Source organism: Sceloporus undulatus, chromosome 5 (assembly GCF_019175285.1).
Source record: "Sceloporus undulatus isolate JIND9_A2432 ecotype Alabama chromosome 5, SceUnd_v1.1, whole genome shotgun sequence".
Classification (NCBI taxonomy): domain Eukaryota; kingdom Metazoa; phylum Chordata; class Lepidosauria; order Squamata; family Phrynosomatidae; genus Sceloporus; species Sceloporus undulatus.
Window position 1 is genome coordinate 34,713,717 of NC_056526.1, and position 24,958 is coordinate 34,738,674.

The following is a 24,958-nucleotide window of genomic DNA, read 5'->3' on the forward strand; positions in this document are numbered from 1 at the left end:
CAACTCCAACCTCCTCTCCTGACTAGTTTGAGATGTCTACCTACCCTTGCGCTCCCAGGACCAAAGAAATAACTGCTGCTTTTGTCCAGGGATTGATGACTGCTTTTTCTCCTCTCCAGGGTAAATAAGTGCAGACAGGTGGCTCCTGGGTACATCCATACAGCCAACCTGTAGCTGGAGTGGGGATGCTTGCCCCCCACCCCACCCTGAGAACCAAGCTGCTTTTGTACAGCTGGGCAGGAGAACAAACCATTGCAACCTGGACCACCAGTGTAGATACACTGGCAGAAGGTTAAGCTCTGCCAGTATAACCACTGGATCTTGGCCTTCATCTTTAAGTCATCTCAGGAACCAATAGCCCTCCTTATCCATAGATTCTTTATCCACGAATTCAAACATCCATGGCTTGAAAATATTTTTTTAAAGTATAAATTCCAAATAGCAAACCTTGATTTTGCCATTTTATGTAAGGGACATCATTTTACGGTGCCACTGTATTTAATGGGACTTGAGCTTCCATGGATTTTGGTATCCATGGAGGGTTCTGGAACCAAACTCCAGCAGATACAAAGGGCTCACTGTATTCAAAAGAAACAGATTGCAGGGTAAAACAAAACTCCCAGGAAATCCTGGCAGTGTAACAGAATTTTGCCACCTAGTGATGACTGGTAAGAATGGGAACTGTAGCCCAACAATACTGAAGGGCACTGGTTTGAGAGAGCGGGATAGAGAAGATGTGTCCTTTCAGTTGTTGTTGAATTGCAACACCGCCCCAGCAGATCTTACCAGCAGATCCAGTAGCAAGGACCAGCTAGAGGGCCACACATTTCCCCATTGCTGCTATACTAGAGAAGATCTGTGTTTAGGCAGGAAGGAGCCTAAAGGGATTTTGGCTCCTTCACTGGGAAAAGACATAATCTAAAGGAGCAGCATGCCCTAACTGTTCCCTCCTTGCTTCCCATCACGGAAGATTCCTCCTAGCCAGTCATTCCCAAAACCTCCTCAGTTTACCACCTACACAGTGGCGCCTATGAGCTGTTAGGGAGGGGGCCTCAAGGAGACTGGACGAGCAACCCTGAACTCCCTTGGGAAAAATAATTGAGAAGGAGAGAAATTGTGTAATTGGTTCAACTTGCCTCAAGCAGAGGAAGAGGAGGAGGTGGCTGCAAAAAGTTATGGTGGATCATGTTCATGTGCAGCCTGTAACCTGCAACCAACTGTGGGAATCAGAGAAAGAGGGAGATCTCCCAATTGCCTGCTTCTTTGCTGTGTGCCTCCAAGTAGTTTCCAACTTATGAAGACCCTAAGGCGCTTTACAGACAGCCCAAAAAGGGCGGTCTGCCAGCACCGCTGGTTGCTGCGTCCAGGAACCGCAGCAGGCAAACCGCGCGATTCCCGGACGCAACAAAAAAGAAGCTGCAAAATGCAACTTCTTGAGGCACGGAAATGGCACCGCAAGTCGCCAATGGTGCACTTGTGGCGTCTGCTGCACGACGTGCAAACGCTAAGCGTCCGCGAAGTCAAGATGGCAGCACCCATGTAGAATGGGCACTGCCATCTTGTACGCGCTTGGCACATACTAGGGTTAGGGGCGTTTCTAACCCTAGTACGTGCCGAGCACGTACTTTTTGCCCGTCTGTAATGGGCCTAAGGTAAACCCTGAGAGTGAGAGCATGTGACTTGCCCAAGATCACCCAGTGAGTTTCATGGCTGCGTTGGGAATTGAACCCTGGTCTATAGCATCATAGTCCAACTCTCGAATTGCTATGCCATGCTGGCGCTCACATTGCCTAAGAGCTGCTTTAGTTGTGATATAGCATCATACATGATTGATTTCTGGGGCTCCAAAAATCATTCAGCATCTTTTGTCTAAGACAGAGCTGGGTTGCGCTGCATGTGGCAGTGGGAACAAACTTGCTTCAAGGTACAATGTAATGGTAAGACTATCAAGCCTCAGGGCCTGGACCCTCTTTTCCAATCCTCAAAACAAGTTTGCAATTTATGGAGGGTACTAGGTGAGGAAGGCTTATTGTGCTGTTTCTAGATCTCATTGTCTAATGCAGTGAAAGTAGGGCTAGGGTGACATCACTGCCTTGCTAAGTGTGTGCATATCAATTTCCTCATTATTAAAAAATGTTTGATGTTTCATATTTGAATGACTTTGTCTGTGCATCTGTTGATGCTCAATATATCATGCTTCCATGCTTGTTTAGTATTCAGTGTATTATGGTTGCTATAAGCTCCTCGGGGAAACTTTTTTTTAGAAGTGTGAGATATTAGTGCCTTGAACTAACAAAAACAAATAGTGTTGTTTTGTATCCCCGGTGCCTTGCATTAATGTTCTTCCCTTTATCTTAGTTTTGTAGTTAACCTGGGTAAAAGCAAAGATGACCTTATACTGCATTTCAATGCACGTTTTGATGCTCATGGAGACATAAGGACCATCGTCTGCAATTCCAAGTCCAAAGGAAAGTGGGGCACAGAACACAGGGAGACCAACTTTCCCTTCCAAGAGGGCAGCAGTGCTGAGGTGAGGCTTGGGACTGGTTGTCCATGGCTAGTGGTTGGGTGGGAGGAAGGATTAGATATGGTAAGACATAGGTACAAAGCAACAAATTTGGAGGGTTGTATATTATACAAAAGGGTGACAGAAGTACAGTTGAGATCAATATTTTCTAATATGGCTCCTTTCTCCAGATGTGTCCACCTACAACTCAAACCATTTATAGTCACCATCATTGTGGAATTTGTAGTCCAACATATCTGGAGAACAGCAGATCTAAGACAGCTGGTGAAGATATTACAGAAATATCCCTTGCTAGATACTTTTCATTTGGTTTTCCCCGTCATGAAATTAATGACACAGAAACTCTTGTCAAATTATCAATTTAGCAGGAGTATGCAGCTGTGCCCTTCCAGATGTTTTTGAACTACATTTCCCATAATCCTTGCCATTTGCTGTACTGGCTAGGGCTGATGGTAGTTGTAGGCCAAAAGCATCTGCAGGGCCACAGTTGATCAACCTTACTAAATAGGCACATTTTCCATGGGCAGCCATAATTAATATCCTGTTGTCGTATTTGTTCTAATTGACAGGAGAGAATACTAAAATAATTATAACCCGCCCACTCCATACGCAAGCTTGCCATACAAAGACTTAAGCTTCTGTGCACGGCAAGCCTGAGGACTTAAAATGGCGCATGTGCTGCACTGCACACAAGAGTACACGACCATAGAAATCAATGAGACTTCAGGTCTCAAGTTTTTGCCATACGTGGGGGGTGGGTCTGGCACAAATCCCCCATGTATACAAAGGGACCACTGTAAATGGATTATATCTTCTGTCTCCACCATCTCACACCCCTCTTTTTTTCTGTAGGTGTTCTTTGCTCATGACAAAAATGAGGTGACCATTACGCTGCCTGGTAACCATCAGTTCAAGGTCCCCAATGCCTCAGGCTCAGAAGGCATCGAATTTGCCTGTGTAGAAGGCGACATTGCATTCAAAGGCCTGTCCATTGCTTAACTGCCCCATCTCCTGGTCCCATCTCACTTACCTCTCCTGCTCAATAAAGCAGAAAAAAATAAATGCTATTCAATTCTGGTTTTAATTTGTGAAGTGTCCATTTGTTTCCAAAGTTATTTCGGCAGTCATAAGTCCATTGTAGGTGACTAAAACACACAAAAGACACATGGCTCTGACTGGTACAAACATGTGCAAGAAACATTTGGATTGATGTTTTATTTTCAACATGCATACAAAATCAAAAGCTTCCCCACACCATCCAACTGTCCTGATTTGGCAGGGACAGTCACAATTAATCCTCTGGGGTCCCATTTCCTCAACTGCTTTTCAGATTTCCCAGTTTCTTTCTCATTCTCCCCAAACTTCCTTTTTCCTCATATTATTTCAGTTGCTACAAATTGAGTTCAAAGTGCAAAAGTAGTTTGCTCTCAGTTAACTTAGCAATGGAAAGAGGAGAGAAATCCTGACCTTCCTAGTAAGTTCTGGCTATAGCAAAAGACGGCAGCCTCTTCTAGCTTGTCTATTCTAACTAATAATTATTGCCATCTTGACCACACTCTGACGTTGCTTGTCCACATGGGTCCTGGTTGTCATCTGTGAAATGTTGGAGGATATGCCTCCAAAAGTGGTGTTCAATTACATTGTGAAACAGAATACAGTAAAGGCAACAAATATGCAGTAAAGAGAGCAGCACAGTAACACATCCTCTTCCCATGTTATTGTTTTCCTTTCTTTCTGTTAAAGAATTATATACTTACCTTTCACACTACTGAATTATACCATTTTGATACCATTTTAACTGCTATGGCTTCACAGAATCCTGGGATTTGTAGTTTGGTGAGGTACTAAGAATTCTCTGCTGCACTCATCTGAATTACAGCATTGGAGCTCCCTGGCAGAGAATTTCAAGTATCTCTGAAAACTGCAAATCTTGGATTCTATAGGATGAAGCCATAACAGTTAAAATAACACCAACATGCTGTAACTATATAGTGTGAAAGAGACTATAGGCCTGAAACTTGGCAAGCCCTGCCATGCCAGTATAAGGCAACACAGACCTCAATGACAAGCTGCTGTAAATATGTGGGAATAACAGCCTATTACTTCAACTCTGTTGCAGTAACACTTAGCAATTAGCATCTCTTTCTGGATCTCCCTGTTTGCACTTTGTGCATGAATGCCTCTGTATGGGGCTGCCATATCTCGCAAACTCTGAAATTTCAGAGCCAAAAGCTGACAAATTGTGAGGTCACAGAAAGCTGGAGCATGATGATGAAATTAAACATGGCATCTTAAACATCAACCACAGTTTCACAGAATGTGCCCTTCAAATTCAAACCACCAGGTCTAGCAAAAGAGGGTATCTATTTATCTATCTATCTATACACATATGTACACGCACAAGCACTTTTAAAGGCAGTGTTCTCATCCTGAGATTCCTCCTGCTCCCCTCAAGGATTGGAGAAGAGATGTGATTACAGGGAGGTGCATGTTGCTCCAAAAGAGAGAATTGGACAAACAGATAATCAAGATGATATCCCATGATAGTATGAGAGGTCCACTGTTGATTCCCAAACAACAAGTATATTAAGGTCAGCATTAAGCATCATGGAATCCACAAAACCACAAATCTTCCTATTATTCAGAGTCTCCTTTGTTTTGTTTTTTTATATCAGCCACTATTATTAAGAGCCAGAGTGGTGTAGTGGTTTGAGCATTGGACTAGGATGCTGAGAGATCAGAGTTTGAATCCCAACTCTGCCATGGAAAACCACTGGATAACCCAGTGCAAGTCACACACACTCCACCACAGAAGAAGGCAAGGCAAACACCCTCTGAAAAAATCTTGCCAAGAAAACCCTGTGATGTGTTCACCTTAGAGGTTGGGTGACCTTGGGCAAGTCACACTCTCCCATTCTCAGAAGACAGCAATGGCAAATCCCCTCTGAAGAAACTTGTCAAGAAAACCTTGTGGTCGGTTCGCCTTACGGCTGCCATAAGTCAGAAATGGCTTGAAGGCACACAACACACACACATGCTCACCTTGGGATCACTACAAGTCAGAAATTATTTGAAGGTACACAGAAATTATTTGAAGAAACACAACAGCTGTTACTAGCTGATGTAAAATTCACTGTAGCAAGAAGGATTCACATTAAGACAGTCACAGAAACCTCCCCCACTTAGCACCTCCAGATGTATTGGACTACAGCATAGCTAAGCTGATGGGAATTGCAATCAGCACATTTGAAGGATGCTGGGTTGATGGTGGCTCCATCGGCAACATAGTGAGTCAATCTATGTGATGCTTAGAATAATATGGAAAAGCAATCTCTCTTGTGTAAGTCGCATTGCCAGCATTTCATGACAACAGATTTTTAATTTAAAAAGTTTTTTTTATGGCATTTGCATATTTCAGAAAAATGGTGCCCTGGCAAAATAAAAGGAAGAAAGCAAAGTATGGCCTGAAAGACTCAAGAAAGAATTATGTAGGACATAGAAGCTTAGTCCAAAATTGATAATAGTTGCTGCAAACACGCCCCTCCAGATTGAATAAATGCACAGAATTTGCACAGAATGGAAGAATTCTTGAATAATTTTCACATGCACAAAATTCACACAGAATGAGGGAATAATTTTCGCATGCACAAAATTCACACAGAACAGACGGGGCACTCCCCAGTAGATTATCATCACTGTTACAACACAACTCTCCCTTTTACTCTTGCCTGCACTCTTGTGCATGCAACAAACCTTGTTCCCTTTCTGTTTCTAAGTACTTTTGGCACTGATAATGTAATTCCTAGACACCTAGAATTGCACAGACATGTTTTATGCTGACAAAGGTATGCTGAATAAATTCTAGGATCAATCAGTCTACCATGCCATATATGTATGCATGAAAACTAGCTAGCTAGACAGGTTCTTAACAGCAGCACCTGTGGTGGTATAAGCAGCAATAGGAATAAATGGAGTAGATGCAGTGGCACTAAGAACAGCAGGGGGGGGATATTGTGGTTTATTTGTATTATTAAATGAACCTGTTATGCTCCAGAAAACATATCCAGGGGTAGCCCTGTTGGCCATATAACAAAGTACAGTATCATTCAAAATCCATAAAACAATGATACCTTAAAAGGACCAACCAAAATGCACAATATACATGTTGGAAGCTTTCAAAGCCCCACAGACTTCTTCATAAGGCAAAGGTGTTGAAAATGATACAGGGGAAGGAAAGAAAAGAAAAATTAGTCATAGCCCTGAATCTGGTCAAGATTTTGTGGTTGCTGTCTTCAGTTCAGATGGTATGGAAGGGTATTCATGCAGGTGGGCCCATCCTGCCCATTTGCTGAGACAACTACTTCTGAAGGGAGCAGGCTGTTTGCAGATGCAAAGTCAGTGAACACAACATACAGAGAAAATATTCTTGTAAGGTATAAAATGGGGGAGGGATAGTTATGAGCAGGAGTTACAAATACACAAACATCTGTAGATTCGTGTATGAAACAGAGTTTGGAAAAGTAATTTTTGGATGGCAAATGTCAGATGGGATATTCCAAAAGCTGAGTTACAAAAAGATAACTTTTCCATGCTATGATATATTGGCAGTCTATGAAATGGCCTTAGCTGTTAAAGTGGGCCTTCTACGTTAGAAAGAGGAATGTGGTATGTAGGTGTAACATGCCTCATTACAGGAAAAAATCCATAATGTAAGAGGAGAAAAAGATAGGACAATCACACTAGTTTGTTGGAGGGCTTTAAGGGACATATTAAATAAGGGAGAAAAGTGGTAGATGATTATTTCTGGTTTATGATTTTTTAACTGATGTTATTTATGTGTTGTATTTTAATCTGTTGCTGTTCCCCGCCTTGATCTATAGGGAGAAGTGGATGATGGTGATGATGATGATGATGCAAATGGGACATTATACTCACTTGATAAGAATGTTTTTAATCTATGTATACTGTTCACTGGCATGAAGTAAAATGCCATTTGTCTGAACTGTTTTGCTTAATGGGTAAGGAAATCTTATTCTGCTGTTACACCAAATCAGAAAATGCTGGGAAGCAAGAGAGAGCTGCTGGTTTCTTTTACAGCCACACGATTTAGTAAGTGATTATTATATGAATAAAATGGCAAGTACAAATGAGACAATGTGGTGATCAGCTGAGATTTGACAGTTCCAGGTTCTGTTCCCTCACTGAGATATAAACTCATCCTTTCTCAGCCTGACTTACCTCACAGTGTTGTTGTGAGGATAAAGTAAGAAGGAAAAGATCCATGAGATCTGCTCACGTATACAAGCATGAGCAGATTAATATGGGAGGGGGATATAACTAATCAATAAATGCCCTCCAACATTTCACATGTCAAAACTGTGGTACATATGGCCAAGCAACATCAGAGTGTGGTGAAGATATTGTTGAGGAAGAACATTCAAACTAGAAGAGGCTGCAACAGTTTGTTTTTGTCTGAGCCTACTGGGAAGGGCAAGATTCTGCCCCTCCTTTCCTCTTCACCTACTGAATTAATTGAGTGCAAACTATTTTTTCACTTTGAACCCAGTCTGCAGCAATTGAAGTAATCTGTTAAGAAAGGGGGAAAGTGGGGAGAAGAAGGGATTGTCCATACGGACCAAATAAAATGTCTCTCCTACATCTTCTCGGTACAGACCCAAACCCTGGTTCTGGTACAAACAGTCCAGACAACATCCACTTAGTTCAGCACCAAACGTGATGTATACCCCCTTTAGAACATTTTTAAAAACTCATATTTTGCTCCAGATTTTCCTGGAAGACGCGGAGCCCTCTATTTCAATGCCTGGCAGCTGTCTACAATGGTCACACTATGCTGTCTGCAACATGTCACTTGCTCTGATATCAGTTTGGGATACCCAGTAATGTGAATGATGCTAGCTGCCTCGTTCTGATCTTGCAGTGCGCCAAGCAGCACAGCAGGACATTCATATGAACAGCTGCCTAGCCCAGCTAATGGTGGGACAGTGGAGCAGCTCCAGGATCAGAATACTCTGGGCTGCTCCTGGAATATTTTGGCCCATGTGGATCTGGCCAAAAAGAGAAACTGGGACATTTTAAAAGAAGCTGGCAAAGTGGAACAATGAGGATTCATTCAGACTGTTTCTGCATTATTGGTACAGTTGTGGGGCATGCATTTTTCAATTGGTACATAGCAGCAGTTGGGGGTATGGCAGCAAAAACTATTTTTGCCTCATTCACACTACATAATAAACCAATTTTTGCATTGGATCATTTCAAATCGATGGACAATTAGACACCAAATAGATGTCCAGACTTTGATTGCTGCGAATGAGCCTACTCAATTTAACCCACTTCATGTTCACATTAAGAACTGGATCAATTGAAAATGTATTCTAAAATGTGCAACGTCACAGGGAACTGAATCCAATCGACAACGCATTTGCACTGGCATTGAACCAAATCATTTTAAAAAATCTGGTAAATGCCTTGGATTCAGAAGAACCAACTGTACACTTCCCCCCAAACCATGTTGGAGAAATTCGATACCAGTGGGAATAAGGGCCCTTTAAAGCAGTTTAAACCGGTTTGAAAACTGGTTTATTATGTAGTTTGAATGAGGCCTTTAATAGGAGAGAATCTCCCTGTCACCCCCACTGCCAGGATTGCTGCAGTCTCACTGCCACTTTACTTCCAGTCACACCCACAACTCACATCTCCTATTTATTTCAACCAATAGAATTGATTCACAGACATAAACTACAAATAGTTACAACTGCCTGGCACAATGGTGGTGCAAGAGGACAGATGTTGGTGTTGCATTGGGCTCTGCTGGTATACTAAGGCTCCAGCAGTAGTCCAGGGGTGCTGCACTCTATTGAGATGGAGCTTGGCTCTCTCACAAATTACATGAGAGCAAACTTGGATTTCCTCTACAACTGTACTTTCAAGACAAAGCTGCAGTGTTAAAGCTCTGACAAATCTACTGTCATGTATCATATTTGCAGATGAACATTTTTCTATTCATTCATAATTCATGTTTGTAAGCACACACTTGAAACACACTATATGTGAAGTATTCTCCAGGATTTACAGCCTATAGTCTAAATTTACTGATGTGGTGGAGTGGCAGCCTCCCCCCCCCCAACCTACCCATCATCAATGGGCCAGGGACTGGCACCATACTTGAGCCCATTGGCTATAATTGTTTCTTTCTTTCATGAAAACTCACCACAGACCAGCAAGCAATAGCTCATGGTCTAGTACTCATCCACAGATTGCCATTTTCAGTAACACTGGTCTGCAACATGTTACATGGTAAATCATATCAGTTATTGCTCTTGTAACCTCCTAGAATTGTAGGGAAGGCAAGGCAGGGAATGAAGCCAGTCCCCAGCTACAGAGATCCTGACTTTGTGCCATTTTCGCTTCTATCTGATCGCCCTTCTCAAATCCAGTTTCTTATTTAAAGCACCAGACATACCACACTGTGTTGAAGGTGGGGACCCACTACACACACACTTTCATCAGTGCTCTTGAAAATACTTTAATGGTGAATACATCCAGAAAGAGCACAAATCATTCAATAATTCAATGTTGTACAATCAGATACAAAAATATTTTGCAGGATGCTTGAAAGATACCAATACATTGAAGGCACTAGAAATGAATAGAACCCTTTCTGCCCCTGGTTATATAACTCCTCTTTATTTAAAATAGGTTCCTATGGCCTATTTAGCTCCTATAAGCTCCGAATCTTGAATCGGGATATATGCCACTCGTTATTGGAAAACAATTCTGATCCTCATTGGAAAAAAGCGGAGCAAACATTTAAAAAATGGGGGGGCCATTCTCACTGGCAGTTTTGCCCTGGAAGGAACTGGGCAGATTCAGGGGGGGGGGAGGCCTCCCGAATCTCTCCGTAAGCAAGTGCCCACTAAAAATCAGGGGCATTTTAACCCGAATGCCCTCTTGGGGAAATCGGGTTTAATATGAATCGCTTGCTGTCAATGAAGCGATCGTCATAGGTGACGTTTGCAGCACTCATTGGGGCATCGGAAGTGTGCTTCCCCCCCCCTTTTTTTTTTAAAGAGCCAGGTGCCAGAATGCACAGATTCTGTCAAATTAAAAACCTCGTGTGTGTGTGTGTGTGTGTGTGTGTGTTGTTGTTGTTGTGGGCATTTGGGTCAATGCAGGTTATGATCTGCCCTTGGCCCCATTTTCAACCCCAAAATGCAAGCTAATGCCATCTCTGCATCCTGTATCCCCCCTCCTTGCTACCCCAGAATGCCTCATACACATGTAGTAGTAGTAGTAGTAATAATAATAATAATAATAATAATAATAATAATAAATTCCTCACCTCAGAAATGCCAGAAAAGGATGCAATGCCATGCATTCTTTAGGCTACCCCTGAATTCCTTAGAGACAGTAGCAAAAGCATGTATCAGTTTGCCAATTTGCGAAATTGGAAAGATAACATTGTATCATTCACATTGTAGCATTTATTCGCAAAGGAAAAAAGTTTTTTGCAAAGTATTCTTTGCAACATTTCCCCTTTGCTGGAAGCAGGGAAATGAAAGGGAAAGTGAACCAGCAGCTAGCCACGTTCTATCTATCTATGTATCTACCTCAAGCAAAAATCATGCAAATTTTTTGTCAAAAATAATTTTAAAAAATAAAAAAGGGGGGAGGGAAGGTGCCCGATGGGAGCTCCATTTGTGCCCTGCCTCTGACCTGAACTGAACTGACCCTTTTCCTCCTGCTTACATTCTCTTCAGAGGAGGTTTGCCATTGCCTTCCACTGAGGCTGAGAGAGAGTGACCTGTCAGTTCCAACTAAAGTAGATCCATGGAATCAATTGGGAATAAAAGGGAAATATAGCCACAGCTTTAACAGTTGAGTATACTGTATATCCAATGAGTTAAAACCAGCATTAGGTGCCTGTGCTTAGGCTGGTAGATGCGAACTTTGCTGTACCTCTTCTTCATGGCAGCCTTTCCACTCCTACCGTGTCACACAGAAGGTTAGGTCACCTGAGAATAAAAGGCAAGGATGCAGGTGATCCCTGAAAACAGGGGAATATACCCCCCCCCCCAGTTTGGGAAAATCCCCATTTATCCACTTGCCTTATTTTCTTGACTCGCTGTGCAACATTTTGGGGAGACTGGAATGATAGCTATGCAGGGGGAGGGGAGCTAACCCAGCTGCCTGTGCCTAATTTGGATGCAAACCACAGAAGTCAATGTGATTTAACTTAGGCATAACAAAAGTCCCTTTTATGTCACTAAGTCTCCAAGTGGGCCTTGATCCAACCCATTAAAAGAAGACAGAAGAATTAAACAACAGAACAATTAAAAAGAGCAACATCATTAAAAATGACAACAGGCCAGGAAGGAGCATAGCAACAACTTTTCCATTGTCTCAAATGCCCTCAAACAGCAGCACTAATGAATTTATCATCTCAGTTCTATTAATGAGGGAGGCAACACTGGGAGAGTAATTCTATCATTTTGGCACTGTGGGAGAATGTGGCTCATCTATTAGTAATTTATCATCCTTTCCAAAACTTTCATGGCAAAACCATCATTTGCTGAATAAAGTCCCAGAAGATTATCTAAGTGAATAGCTTGATTTCAGAGCCTGGAAATGTTATATTTTAGGAACAGAGCTCTCCAAACCACCATGTTAGCAACAGTTCTTCCCCAGAAATACCTCCCAATATTTTGTGGGGAATTTTAGTGTTGGTCTGCTTCTCTCAGGGGTTCAAAAACACTGCACCACACTGCAAACCCCGAAAGCCCCATGCCTGAACCCCTGCAACACTAAAAAACAACAATTGTAAATCAGTCAAAAATGAACCTGAAGAGATGTCACTTTTTTTTTAGTTGCATCAGCCCCACTGCAATGGTCCACTGGGATCTTGTAAGGGTGAAAAAGACCCTCCGACCCCAGCTCTAGCTGATTCATGTGGGTACTGGCAGTATTATCCTTAGCCATCTTTATTCCATCACTCCTCCCTGTGCCACAGATATACATTCTGCTTGAGGCTTTTCACATCTTCTCCTCTTAAAGAGCACATAGCCCCCACTGTTTCTCTCCCCACCTTGTTTGGCCATGTACTGCATGTAATTCCTGGTAAGCAGGGTATAAAGGAATGGGTTGATGCAGCTGTTGCCATAGGTCAAGCAAGTAACACCAAAGTTGAGATACACCTGAGTGGTGGGCCCAATCTCCAGCTCCTCAGACCAATACAGTTTGGCTAGTTGCCATGCCCAGAATGGTACAAAGCAAGCCCAGTAGGCAACAATGATGCTGAAGATCCGGGGGAACAGCTTCTGTTTCAAGACTCTGCCCATCACTTGAGGCTGCATAATTTTCATGGAAGTCCAATAGGCCCAAGCAAGATGGGAATAGACTATACCCAGAACTAAGCCAGGGCCAAGGATGCTGGTGCTGAAGAGAACTGTGAGGTAAACTCGGTAAGCATCAGGTGTCCAGGTGGGAAAACAAATCTGCTTGTGGCTTCTTCCTTCCCGCAGCTGGATCATGATCATCATGGGAAGTGTAAGCAACACTGAAAGGAGCCACACTGCAATACTAGCAAGTTTGCGGTAGCTATTTCGAGCCCACCTGGCCCGTAATGGTTTAGTCACTGCCCAATAACGCTCCAAGCTCATGGTGGTCAACATGAAAATGCTAGCATGCATTGTGAGCAGGTCAAGGCTAAGCAAAATCCTGCAGCCCATGTCCCCAAAAAACCAGTCCTGGGCAAAATACGTACACACCACAAAAGGGATGGTAGAAAGGTAGAGTATATCAGCAAAAGCCAAATTGATCACATACACACACAAAGAACCTGTCGATCGAAAAGATGCACTGCCAAATGCTACCACCAGCGTATAGATATTCCCTGCTATACCAAAGAGACACATGAGGAGAAGGATCGCACCCAAGACTTCAGTGATAGCACTTTCCTCTCTAAGCTCATCATCCTCAGAGAAATTGCCCCATGAAGCTTCCTCTATGAATTCCTCCATCATGGAATACCCAAGGTGTGCTTCAGGTCTAGGAAAAACGATGACATACATGTATTTTGTTTCAGACACTCTTGCCAGCTTAACAACAGACGGGAGGGGAAGCGAAGAGAGGTGGGAAGAAAACAAAGGTGGGAGAGCAGAAAGTCTATTTCTGTTATGAAATTATGTATGCCATCAAGGTGTCCCAATGCTTTTTTTCCTTGCTGTGTTCACCAAGTGCTTCTTACCATTCTTGAGGGAAGAAAGGTGTTCAGAAGAAGCAAATCGATTTCATTCTACAGAATAGGTGGCACCATATCTTCTCACTGCTTTCTGCCTCCAGAGCTTGTGTGCGTGCACTTTCCTACACAATCTGCTTCTCTCTCTTGCACTCTTCATGTCTTTATTCAATGGTTCATTAACAGAGAAAACTTCTCTTTGTGGCAGCCATGCAGATTTTCTCCTTGCTTTCCTCTCTGTTCTGCTTTCTCATCAATAATTCCATTCCCTTCACACTGGAGGGTTGTTAGTGTAACTTGTGACTTCACACTCAGCTGTGAGCACACTCAGCAGTTGCTATCAGATTGTTAGCGTTTACCTGAGCAATGGTATTACCATATATACTTGGTTATAAGTCAACCTCATGTATAAGTTGAGGGCAAATTTTGGGGCCAAAATTATGGATTTTTATATGACCCATGGATAAGTCAAGGGTAAAAGTTAGATTCCTGTAACAAAGGATAATAATCTCAGTGCCCATGCTATTCCTAATTTTTCTGTTGGATGCAACATTGTGAATTTAAAAGACACTGCCACATGCTTGCTCGTTAAATCAAAACTAGAAGGTTACTGCAGGGGTTTAAATAGATAGCCACCTGAGGAAAGCATGTAGCTATGGGATCAGAATAATTATAGAATATGAGGCAAGGAGAAGGGTCAGTATTATGCAAAATCACAGGCATGGATTTGCAGGAACTAAGCAAAACAGTGGAAGATAAGGAGGCTTGGAGATGTCTCATCCACAGGGTCGCCATGATACATGCATCTCTTAGGCACCACACATAGTCATCACATTGAATAGATTACTGCATCCAGCTTTGACGCTTTTAATAGCCAGCAACCAATCAACCACAAGCAGTAGTGAGCAATGGAGAAGAACAACCAGCATACTCTTCCTAACAGGAAATAAACATGTCAGTCTTTGGAGGGGCTGTACACAGACCTGTAATAGTGCCAAGGCCCATGGTTTCCCCATCTTTGCATCTATTTTCTTTGCCAGTCCAAATAACAGAACATGCTGATGTTAAAGAGCTGCTTACTGCAGCTAAACAACAAGTGCTCAGAGTAGATATACAGTAGTTCGTTTTTAAATACATTCACCCAATAAAGAAGATTGAGAAGGTACACAGAAGACTTTAAAGAGTTGTGCTTCAGAGATTTCAAAAAAGCATGTTCCCGACCATGAGGAAACATGGAATATAGCACTGCAATTCATTTGATGAAGAATGTTTTCTTTTCTCTCCTGTGTTTTCCCCAAAAGGGTAAACTAAGTAGGATAGCAGCAGGTTCTCAGTCCTTCAGAAATGTTATGGCTTAAGCTTGAAATAGGCTTCAACTGTAAAAAAGCAGAGAATCCATTAGAAAGTTTAATTGTATATATCCCCTTGCATGTGTCAACACCTACATGCCATCATCAGCATGCTAACAGACCTCCAGATAATACAGATTACATACAACAGCATTGTACTGGAATTATCCAATACAAGAGAGTTGTATTGGACCTGAGGCCTATTTTAAGGGGCTGTTCTGTAAATGACAAGGATTATGTAGGTGACACATCCTGAACCCTAGAGCAATACATATAAATATAAATAGACTGGTATAAGAACTAGATGGACAGGTACACATAACTTTCAGAGGCTTACTTGCATACTCCTGGGGAGTCATGGGTTGTTCTATAATGTGCTGGAAGGCAGTCATCCACTCTTGCTGCTCCCTCTCTTTCTCACAGGTAAAGAGGTAATCACGGTCAGGTGTGATGATGGTGATGCCATATTGCCAAGTGAAATTGCCCTGTGTGCCAGCTGGCAGGCCTTTTGTGATGCTGTACCCATGTTCCCTGCTGCCCACGAAAACTTCACCTTTAGCAAAAGCATCCTAGGCATTGCAAGAAATGTTTTTTTAAAAAAAAATCTGCTTTAGGGACCACTTTGGAATGCTGGCCCATCTTAGTAAAGGAAAACATAGGACCAATCAAACCCTGACAGGGTTGTGCTATATTACTTCCCTGGCGGACTACTGAGAAGCGTGCAGTGTGCCAGATCTTATTGTTAATTGTTTTCTATTTGGTCTCAGTTCACGGTGACCCTGTGAATGAGATGTTTCCAAGCCCTCTCACTATTCTCTACCTCTCTGCTCAGATTCTGTAACCTCAGGCCCGTGATCTTTTTGATTGAGTCTATCCATCTGACATTTGGTCTCCCTCTCTTTCTACTTCCCTTCACCTTCCCCAGCATCATAGTCGTTTCTAATGAGTCTTGCCTTTTCATGATGTGGCGAAAATACAACAGACTCAGTTTAGTCATCTTGGATTACAGGGAGAGTTCAGGCTTGATTTGTTCAAAGACCCAACTGTTTGTCTTTTTTGGCCATCCATGGTAACCTCAGCACTCTTCTCCAACACTACAACTCAAATGAATTAATTTTCTTCATCACTGTCCAGCTCTTATATACTTATACTGTATGATAATGTCTGATATCTTAAAACAAAGCAACAAATTGTGCCTCCACCCCACTAAGTGTAATCCCTAAGGGTGGTGGAAAGGAGAAGAGGCAATACAGATGGCAACTTACCAAAGGATCTTTGAAGTACATCAGTCTCCTATGGTCCAGAGTGAACCAGCGTTTCTTGAAAGCCTCCTTCTGCTGCAGAAGAGAACCAAGGCCATTTACAAGAGGAGAGTGCCCTCACCTGGCAAAACTGGGGAAGTGGCATTAGAACTGCATTCGGTCAAATTCTGTGGTGATATGTTCATACAGGGCACCTTAAAAGGCCAACAATTTATTAGGGTCTTTGATATTTTTGCAGCAACAAATATAGCCCTGCCTCTAGAATTTAGGACTGGGCTTACCTCCAAGGAGTTAATAGTGATCCCTAGCCATGTTGCTAGCAGGAAATGTTGTTTCTTTTAAAAACCACCTCCCAGAATGTTACAATCTCTAGTGGCCATGCTAGCCAAGGGTTTCTCTGAATTGTAGTCCAAAAAAGTAATTTTTCCAAGCTCTGCTGTGGAGGATGTTGGGCTCCAACTCCTTTTATCCCTATTGCTTCCTAGGCAGAATTTGTAAAAGTTACCTTTTTGTATCACAGTTTCCAGAATTCCCAAGACAACATGGGCTCTTTTCCAAGCTCTGTTTTTAAGTAGTCTCCCATCAAGCTACTGGTCAGGTGCATGTTTTCTTGGTTTCAGGAATGATACCTTACTGACCATTTCATAGATGGTACTTTACTGTGTGAAAATCAGACAGTGCAAACATACTGTTTTTACTCTCTCTGAACTGAAAGTGTTACTCCTACTTCACAAACTGGATGAGGGGTTTCGCTGGCTTATGTTATTGTTATGTGACTTCAAGTTATTTCCAATTTATGGTGACCCTAAGGCAAATCTATCATGGAGTTTTCTGGGGATGAGAGTGTGTAACTCACCCAAGGACACCCTGTGGGTTTTCATGGCCAAGTGAGAATTGAATCCTGATCTCCAGAGCCATAGTCCACCACTCAAACCACTACTACATCAGCTATGGCTGATGACAGTGGATTAAATGGGCAATTGTCCTAATACAGAAATGCTTTAAATTCATTCTCAGCAACAAAATATAATGAATGAAATGTAATGTAAACAATGTTCGTAGTTATCCACTTGGCTTCTTTATAAAGGAAAAGAAAAAAATGCAGGCTTCAGTCTAGACTTATGGGGAGGGGGGAACATAGTGAGATGACCTGGAAGACTATTAAATTCTTTCACTTTAAACCATCATAGATTAGAGTCTGTTTCATAAGATGTGTGAAATATTATCTCCAGTAGTCAAGTGTGCATGTGGATACACACACACTCACATTTACATATATGAGCATAGACATGCACAGTCATTTAAACATTTAGGTGGGGAGAAACAGTACAAATTCCAGTCCAAATATGTAAAATGTAAGTCTAAAAATTCTCTGTAAAGACACAGATAAGCAGGGCAACCAATGAAAACAGCAGTAATTAGCAAATACACAATAACTGCAGCTTACCTCTGTTCATTTCACACCTATAGTGTGATAGGAAACCTAGCTGCTAGCAGTCAAACATTTGTTTCATTCAAAGTATAAGTGAAATCATTACTATCAAGCCAAATCATTACTATCAAGCCAAAGAACGCTGGGTAAATGAGAGAAACCATTACCTTTGGCCCAGTCTTTTCCATATATCCTTCTTTTAAGAAATTCCGTGTCAGCCGGTTTCTTAGCTGAAACAAAGGAACAGTTTCTGATTTGTCAGCATGTCCAGAAAGTCACCCCAAACCACTTGAGATAACCAAAAATCTAGATCTGCTAGGGAAATTGTCATTTAACGAAGTTATCAACATGCTTTATTACTAACTGAGACAGACACAGAGAGAAACCACATTTGCACATCACGACAAGCCATGATTTGTTGAAATATGGTTTTTGTGATGTGTGAGCTTATTTCTGCTGCAAGTCTATTGGTCAGACGCAAATCCCAATTTCAACCCATGATTTGTTGCTAGCTTTTGAATGTTGGCTTCTTCAAATAATGGCTTATTTGAATCCAAATCATGGTTTGTCCCTGGTTTCCTTTCCCATCTGCCCACCCTGAAGTAGGGGCTAACAAAAAGGAAGCAGAGAATCAAACTGGAAATGAGGAAGACAAATCATGCTCATTTGGTTACCTTCTGTGCAATTCATGACCTAAGCAACAAACCATGATTGACCCAAATCATAATTTATCATGTTGCATGAGTATGCCCACCATAATTTTCCCTTGATACAAAGATGGCCAAGAGGCCGAATGCAACGAACTTTGCAATGTTACTAGCAAGCCATGAATCTATAATGTAGCCATGGTAATATACTATCCTGTTTCATAACTCTACTACCTCTTGGTCACTGGCAACAGGAAAAGCCACCTTCAGATAGTGGAACTGTACAGCACGGATTGCATTGAACCAGTCCACTATTTCCTATGAAAGGGAAACACAATATAAAACATTAAATAAGTGACTGACAGTTTGATTCAAAGCAAATCCCATTCAGTTCTCTGGAAGTTCTCTTCCTGGCAGGTTTGCAATATGAATTTGAGGAACCCAACATCCCACAGAGGTCCATGTTTTTTTTTAAATTAAATTCTGATTAATTTCTCATAAATTCAGTAGCAGATATAGTTGCATGCTATGCCGAATGTATAGTGTCTAGTTTGTCCCAGAGCTGTGAAAGCCACCTTTTGGGACTATAACTTCTCCAAATTCGTCAATGTAAACTGGGGGACTGGAGTAGTTGTAGTCCAAAAAAGTTTCCATGTTGTAGTTTTGCCCCATGGACATATCCCAGAGCCAAAATTCATAACAACCTGAAGAACATCCTCCCTTATTATTGTTCCAACCATGTGCTCATTTGCAGGCAATGCAAAGGACCTGAACTTTAATATTGCTACACTATTGCTCACACAGCACGCATGTCTATGAAATATGATTATAGGAAGCAAGTTCTTGCAAATATTCTTGCTTATCTGGAGACTTTCAGATAATAAGCAGATAGGATCTAGCTTGCCTTAAATAACACTCTTGCTAGGACCATCCCAGAACATTTTACTGCCCAAGACAGGGAAACAAGTCTCCCTCAGCCAGAGACCCACCATTACATGAAGCCAGCCAAATTATTCTGCCACAGGAAGAAAAATCTCATAAGAACGTCTCCCCCACTTGTAGTGAACATATAAGAACAAGAAAGAAAATGACAATTGTACTGTTTCATGAGATCCAGAATTTGCCTTCTGAGGCAGCCACTGGACTCTACCTAACAGTAGGGTTGGCTTTGTATTAGGCCTTATGGGGAAGAAACAAAATATAAAAGGAAGGCACTAAGACCAGAAAGAAGACAGAATGATAAGTTCATTCCCAAAAGTGCTAAGAAAGAAAATGCATTGCAGTCCACCATGTTTAAGAACAATACGGCCTTTCATCAGGGCAATCTTAAGCTCTCCAGTCCTCAAAACAGCCTGAAACAGAAATAGCAGCTGTCTTTGTTGTACCCTGTAAATATAAAGCTTCCTGCAAGCCATTTCACACTATTTTCAGAATATGAATACTTAAAATTCCCCTTGTTGAAGCATCCATGGTTTTGGAAATGTGCACAGATACCATACATGTTTATTCTCCTTATTCTTGTGAATTAATATTTCTTTCTGCCCTCCTTCTTAGGTACCTAGTACCATTTAAGACAAGGGTTCTATTAATTAAGGCTTTCCCCATAATATCCTACAGATGTGGCTGATTGTGCTCCAAACCATTGGCAGACCAGGTTCACATACCTTCCCATCCTCATGGTAAAGGAAGATGTTGCGTGTCTTGTTATCTTTAAGATAGGTGATCTGCAGGCCATTGGGGTTCCCTATCTTTTCAGGCTGGAACACGGCATTGATAGTGTCAATTTTAATTGATACTTTAGGTTCTTTTCCCTGAGAAGAAAATGCATTTTATTATTATTTGTATATAATCAATAATAATAATAATAATAATAAATAGGCTGACTTCCTTCATGGAGCAGGCAGAGAATGACACTTTAATTATGCTGCTTTGTGTCGTCCCCCCAACCCTAGTAGCAGTCAAGCCCAGAAAGGGAAGGGAGGATGGAGACAAGTCAGATAACAAAGGGGTTATTCAGACATCAGTTTTTTAGCAGAATGATGTGAATAACCTCACTCATGCATTCCAGGTTTGTTATTCACATTATGGATCTGCATCCATGTGCATCTCTTCGACGATGTGAATGTATTCAAAACAAGTTCAAGGCAAGCAGAGCTTAATTCCAAATTATCCTGAGTCTATTTGCATCAGTTATTCACACTACCGATGATGTAAATATTTTTTAAAAACTTGGGGGAAAGTCCGGTATCAATTACCCCAGGTTAAATGGGGATTTTGGCAGCCCCCCCAAACTGAATTGGGTGCATTCGGGTTGCACGTGAACAACTGTCATGCCCTGCGTAGAAGCTAGAGATGAGGAGGAGGAGGAGGATGTGGATGCAGAGGAGCCCAGCACTGAGCCTGGCCCCAGTTCCTCAGTGCCTGTGCCAGCAGAGAATGCTGCCAATGAAAACAGTCAGAAACCTAGCACCAGTGCAGCAGAGATACCTGCCATCTTGGGTAGCGAGGAGAATGAGGATGCAAACTTGGCTGTGCCTTCATTCAGCCAGCAAAGGTCAGAAAGGGAGAATGTACGTCGCTCCCACATAATTTATGCAAAACACCAAGCAATCAAGGAACAGCTGCACAAGTGAAAGCTGGAGATAAAAGCCTGGGAAGAATGTCAGGACATTGTCAGAGGTTAACTGATGTCTCTGGAGAAAGCACCCTTGTCTTGAACTCTTGTGTTGCCTGACTCTCTGCACCAGACCTTTGCCTGATGATTCTCTTGGATTGCCTGATGATTCTGCTTGCTCAAACCCTGAACTCTCGGACTGCCTGACTATCCTGCTTTCTGCTATTCTGAACTCTTGGTATGCTCTGACTTCTTTATCTTCTGTTACTCTGGACAGTGGATTGTTTCAGACGCTGTGTCCTTGTTACTCCTTTGCCTTGTCGTTATCTTGTAACCAAAGACTCTGTAGCTCTGTTGCTATTGGCTGCTGCCAGCTCTCCTGGACAGCGGAAATTCAACCTGGATTCATCCTGGATTATTTTCACAGTCTGAATAGCCCCTGGTCTCAGCTCTGAAGGGCAAGGGATGAGGATGTGCTCACAAATGGACTGTACTATATTTTTATTTCCCCTGGGAGACCAGAACAGCCACATCTTTATCAACTGAATTGCCTCACTCCCCACTACTCTCTCCACCAGTAAGCACCAGTGGTGGCAGCAATATCCCCTCCCAGGGATTGACAGTTGTCAGGGTGTGGAAGTTTTTGATGAAGAGCAAATGGCTAGATAATAGCTCCCTACACCCCATCCAAAAAGAGATATTTACATGCATAAGACACACTTACACATGTGGATGTAAAGACATATGTGTCCATAAGCCACACTTCTGCATATGTATGTCCTTAATAGGATGCTGCCCAGAGAATATTATAGAGTTTTATAACTACAGGCATACTTTTCCTAGTTCTGGTCCACCTAATGTAACCACTACACCACCCCAGCCCTAGGGAAGGGGCCTCAAATGAACATTCTGCTTCAAGCCTCTCAATGTCTTAAATAGGACCTGGCCAGTGGTTATACTGGCCAGGGATTCTAGGAACTGTAATTCAAAAATAACTTTTCCAAGAGCCACTACAACATTTCTCTCCAAGGCTGTTCTGTAGCTCTCAACCGCTCCAGACTCCTCAAATCAGAATTTTCCTGAGCCCCTTCCACTGCTACAAGAGGGTGAACTGCTTCTCCTGGAATTGATTAATCAATCAATGACCTTATTTATATCCCACCTTCTGCCAAGATTAGGAGTCAAGGTGGCTCCCTAAGGAGTGACATTTCATTTCTTTTAAAAGGTTGTAGGATCCATCTGCACTGTTGAATATCAAACAAAACCAGTTTTTAAAAACCAGAATTAGAATTATAGCCACTTCCTTTTAAAAAATATTCCATTTTAGTAGTGTCTGTGTTGTTCCTAGGGGGTCCTGGGGATCATAAATTGACTCTCCAACCCACCTTTTAGTGTCATACAGAGTATCCTGCAACATCTCTGTCACTTGAGGGAAGCTGCACACTCTGTTTGGGGATGAACTCACAAGCTTGTTAATCTTTTAGATGCTATGTGACTCTGTTTTATTTTCACTGTAGCAAGCTAGCATGATGAATCCGCTGGAAACGGGCACAAGTAGATTGTTACTCACATCCTGCCTGATGAAATACTTGAGACATCCTTCTCTCTCCGACAATAGAAACCTGCGTGGCAGATACTGTCCATTGTCCCGGCCTCGTTTCCATAGGATCCCTTCCTTCACCCCTAAAAGAAGAAACCCAAGCTGGAGATTATATTTAGTGGTCACAGAGGAGCATCAGACAATCTTTGGAAGCTACCTTAAACTGGGTCAGATTATTTTGTCCATGCTAGGTACGGGCAACATATGACTCTTCAAAAAAATTAACCAGGAACCATGGTGTAGTGGTTTGAGTGTTTGACTACAACCCTGGAGACCACGGTTCAAATCTCACTCAGCCATGGAAATCCAAGGCTGAGTGGGGAAACTGAGTCATACTCTCTCTGCCTTGAGATAAGGCAAGCCCACTCTGAACAGATTCTGCCAAGAAAATCCCATGAGTTTAGAGTTTCCATAAGTCAGAAATGACTTGAAGGCACAAAACAACAAAGCTTGATTTGTGGTTGCTTTCTTCTGGCAGCATTTCTCTGTCTTTTACACTACACAACAGCAGGAAGTCAACAGGCACAGCTTCTTCCCACCTCATTTGGGGAAGGCATTATTTGTTGGGATTACTGTCTCATACCCCCAACAGTCCTGGTTTGGCAGAGAGAGACCCAGTTAATCTACTGCTGTCTCACTTTCTCGGTTGTTTTTAGAATGCCCTGGTTTGTCTCTCTTCCTCCCACTTGTCTCCTTCTTCCTTGCTTATTTCAATAGCTGCAAACTGAACTTAAAGTACACAAGTAGCTCAAATAAAATTAACTCAGAAGGGAGGAGAGTAGAGGCTGTACTCTTGCCTTTCTCAGTTGACTCATCTGGGGTTTTAACTTTAATAAATTCAAGGGTTTGTCTATTTAACATGATAATTTTGTGTGTTCATCTTCATTAATAACATTTGTTTTGTTGTTACCCTTTTGACCAAACTCTGATCTTGCTGGGCCACTTATGTCCCAGTTTTTACCTATGAAATGTTGGAGGGTATGTATCTGCCACCCTGCATTTGAAGGCATATGACCTAAACCAGAATAAACACTGCTAGCACTTAATTCTTATACCCATACCCATTACAAAAACGTTTCCATACAGAAGCTACTGTGTCTCACTCTGATCACTGTACAGCTTCACACCTTTCAACACTCATGGACCACAAACACTGAGCTAGATGTGTTCCTGTTACATTCTGCAGGTTGTCGGGAGCAAAGCATTTCTCCTAGTGGGTAGAAATAACATGACATCCTGTACCGCTGTTCCATAAACCACACGCTTAAGCAGGAAAATGTTTCTGAAAAATGCTTCATCTGTCCTATCAGAGTTAGGATGTATTCACAGTGCACGATTAACATGTCTTACATCTTTTACACTGCTCTGTTGGTGGTGAAGTGTGTCATTTGGTGAGGTACTTGGAATTCTGATAGAGAGCTCTGGTTCTTGGTTCTCAGTCTTTGCCCCTCCAGATGTTTTGGATTTCAGCCTCTGCTCTATTGACCACGCAGGCTGGGGCTTCCAGTAACTGAAGTACAAAACTGTTCTTGTTCTTGCTGTATGCCTTCAAGTCATTTCTGACTTATGGCAACCCTACAGTGAAGCTATCATGCGGTTTTCTTGGCAAGGTTCTTCAGAGGGAGTTTGCCATTGCCATCCTCTGATAAAGTGTGATGTGCCCTTGGTTAACCAGTGGGTTTACATAGCCAAGCCAGGACTCAAACCTTTATCTCCAGAGTCATAGTCCAACACCCAAACTACTACACTATGCTGGATCTCGAAGTACTAAACAAGAGAAGGACAAGTGGTTGAGATGCACTGCTCTGGGACACTCTCCTGAACTACAGCACTAGAGCTCTCTAGTAAAGAATTCAAAGTGTCCCACCAAAACTACAAATCACAGGATTGTATGAGATAATGCAGCCACATAATTAAAGTGCAATTAAATTTTGTTTTAACATTGTCCTGTGGTTTACCCTTAACTAGTTATCTTCTCAGTGGTGCTTTCTGCTCAGCCCACCACAGTAAGAATTGTCACATCAGAGTATCCTGCCAGTTAAAAATAATATTCTAGAAATTGAGTGGGCAAAGTATGATCATCCAAATTGACTGCAGTTCCCATGTGCCCTAGCTAGTACAGTCAATGGTGAGGAATGCTCCTCACGAATGGTGAGTATGTGTTTTTCCTCTGCCCCCAAAATCTGTTGCTTAAGGCAGTTGTCTTACTCGGCCTGAGGAACCCTTTCATGTTCCAGCAAAGGAGTCAGAATGGTTTTTCTGACTCCTTTGCT

At 42.2% G+C, this 24,958-nt stretch overlaps 3 protein-coding genes across 3 annotated transcripts in view; 1 reads left to right on the plus strand and 2 right to left on the minus strand.

Annotated features, from left to right (window-relative positions):
* The window catches only part of LGALS1 (galectin 1), a 13,140-nt gene extending 9,529 nt beyond the window's left edge, over positions 1-3,611 (plus strand). Inside the window, exons 3-4 of the mRNA XM_042469170.1 lie at positions 2,359-2,530; positions 3,380-3,611. Coding sequence (XP_042325104.1) covers positions 2,359-2,530; positions 3,380-3,526 — 319 coding nt within the window. The 3' untranslated portion in view covers positions 3,527-3,611. The remainder of the gene's footprint in view (positions 1-2,358; positions 2,531-3,379) is intronic.
* Positions 3,612-12,525: 8,914 nt separating this feature from the next.
* LOC121932115 (urotensin-2 receptor-like) lies at positions 12,526-13,566 on the minus strand. The gene has a single exon (XM_042470515.1). The coding sequence runs from the start codon at positions 13,564-13,566 to the stop codon at positions 12,526-12,528; it is 1,041 nt and encodes a 346-aa protein (XP_042326449.1).
* Positions 13,567-14,583: 1,017 nt separating this feature from the next.
* The window catches only part of LOC121931346 (arf-GAP with dual PH domain-containing protein 1-like), a 19,931-nt gene continuing 9,556 nt past the window's right edge, over positions 14,584-24,958 (minus strand). Inside the window, exons 5-11 of the mRNA XM_042469007.1 lie at positions 22,656-22,768; positions 20,136-20,282; positions 18,706-18,789; positions 17,992-18,054; positions 16,396-16,467; positions 15,468-15,699; positions 14,584-15,157 (exon numbers count right to left, since the gene is read on the minus strand). Of these exons, the coding sequence (XP_042324941.1) occupies positions 15,129-15,157; positions 15,468-15,699; positions 16,396-16,467; positions 17,992-18,054; positions 18,706-18,789; positions 20,136-20,282; positions 22,656-22,768 (740 nt within the window). The 3' untranslated portion in view covers positions 14,584-15,128. The remainder of the gene's footprint in view (positions 15,158-15,467; positions 15,700-16,395; positions 16,468-17,991; positions 18,055-18,705; positions 18,790-20,135; positions 20,283-22,655; positions 22,769-24,958) is intronic.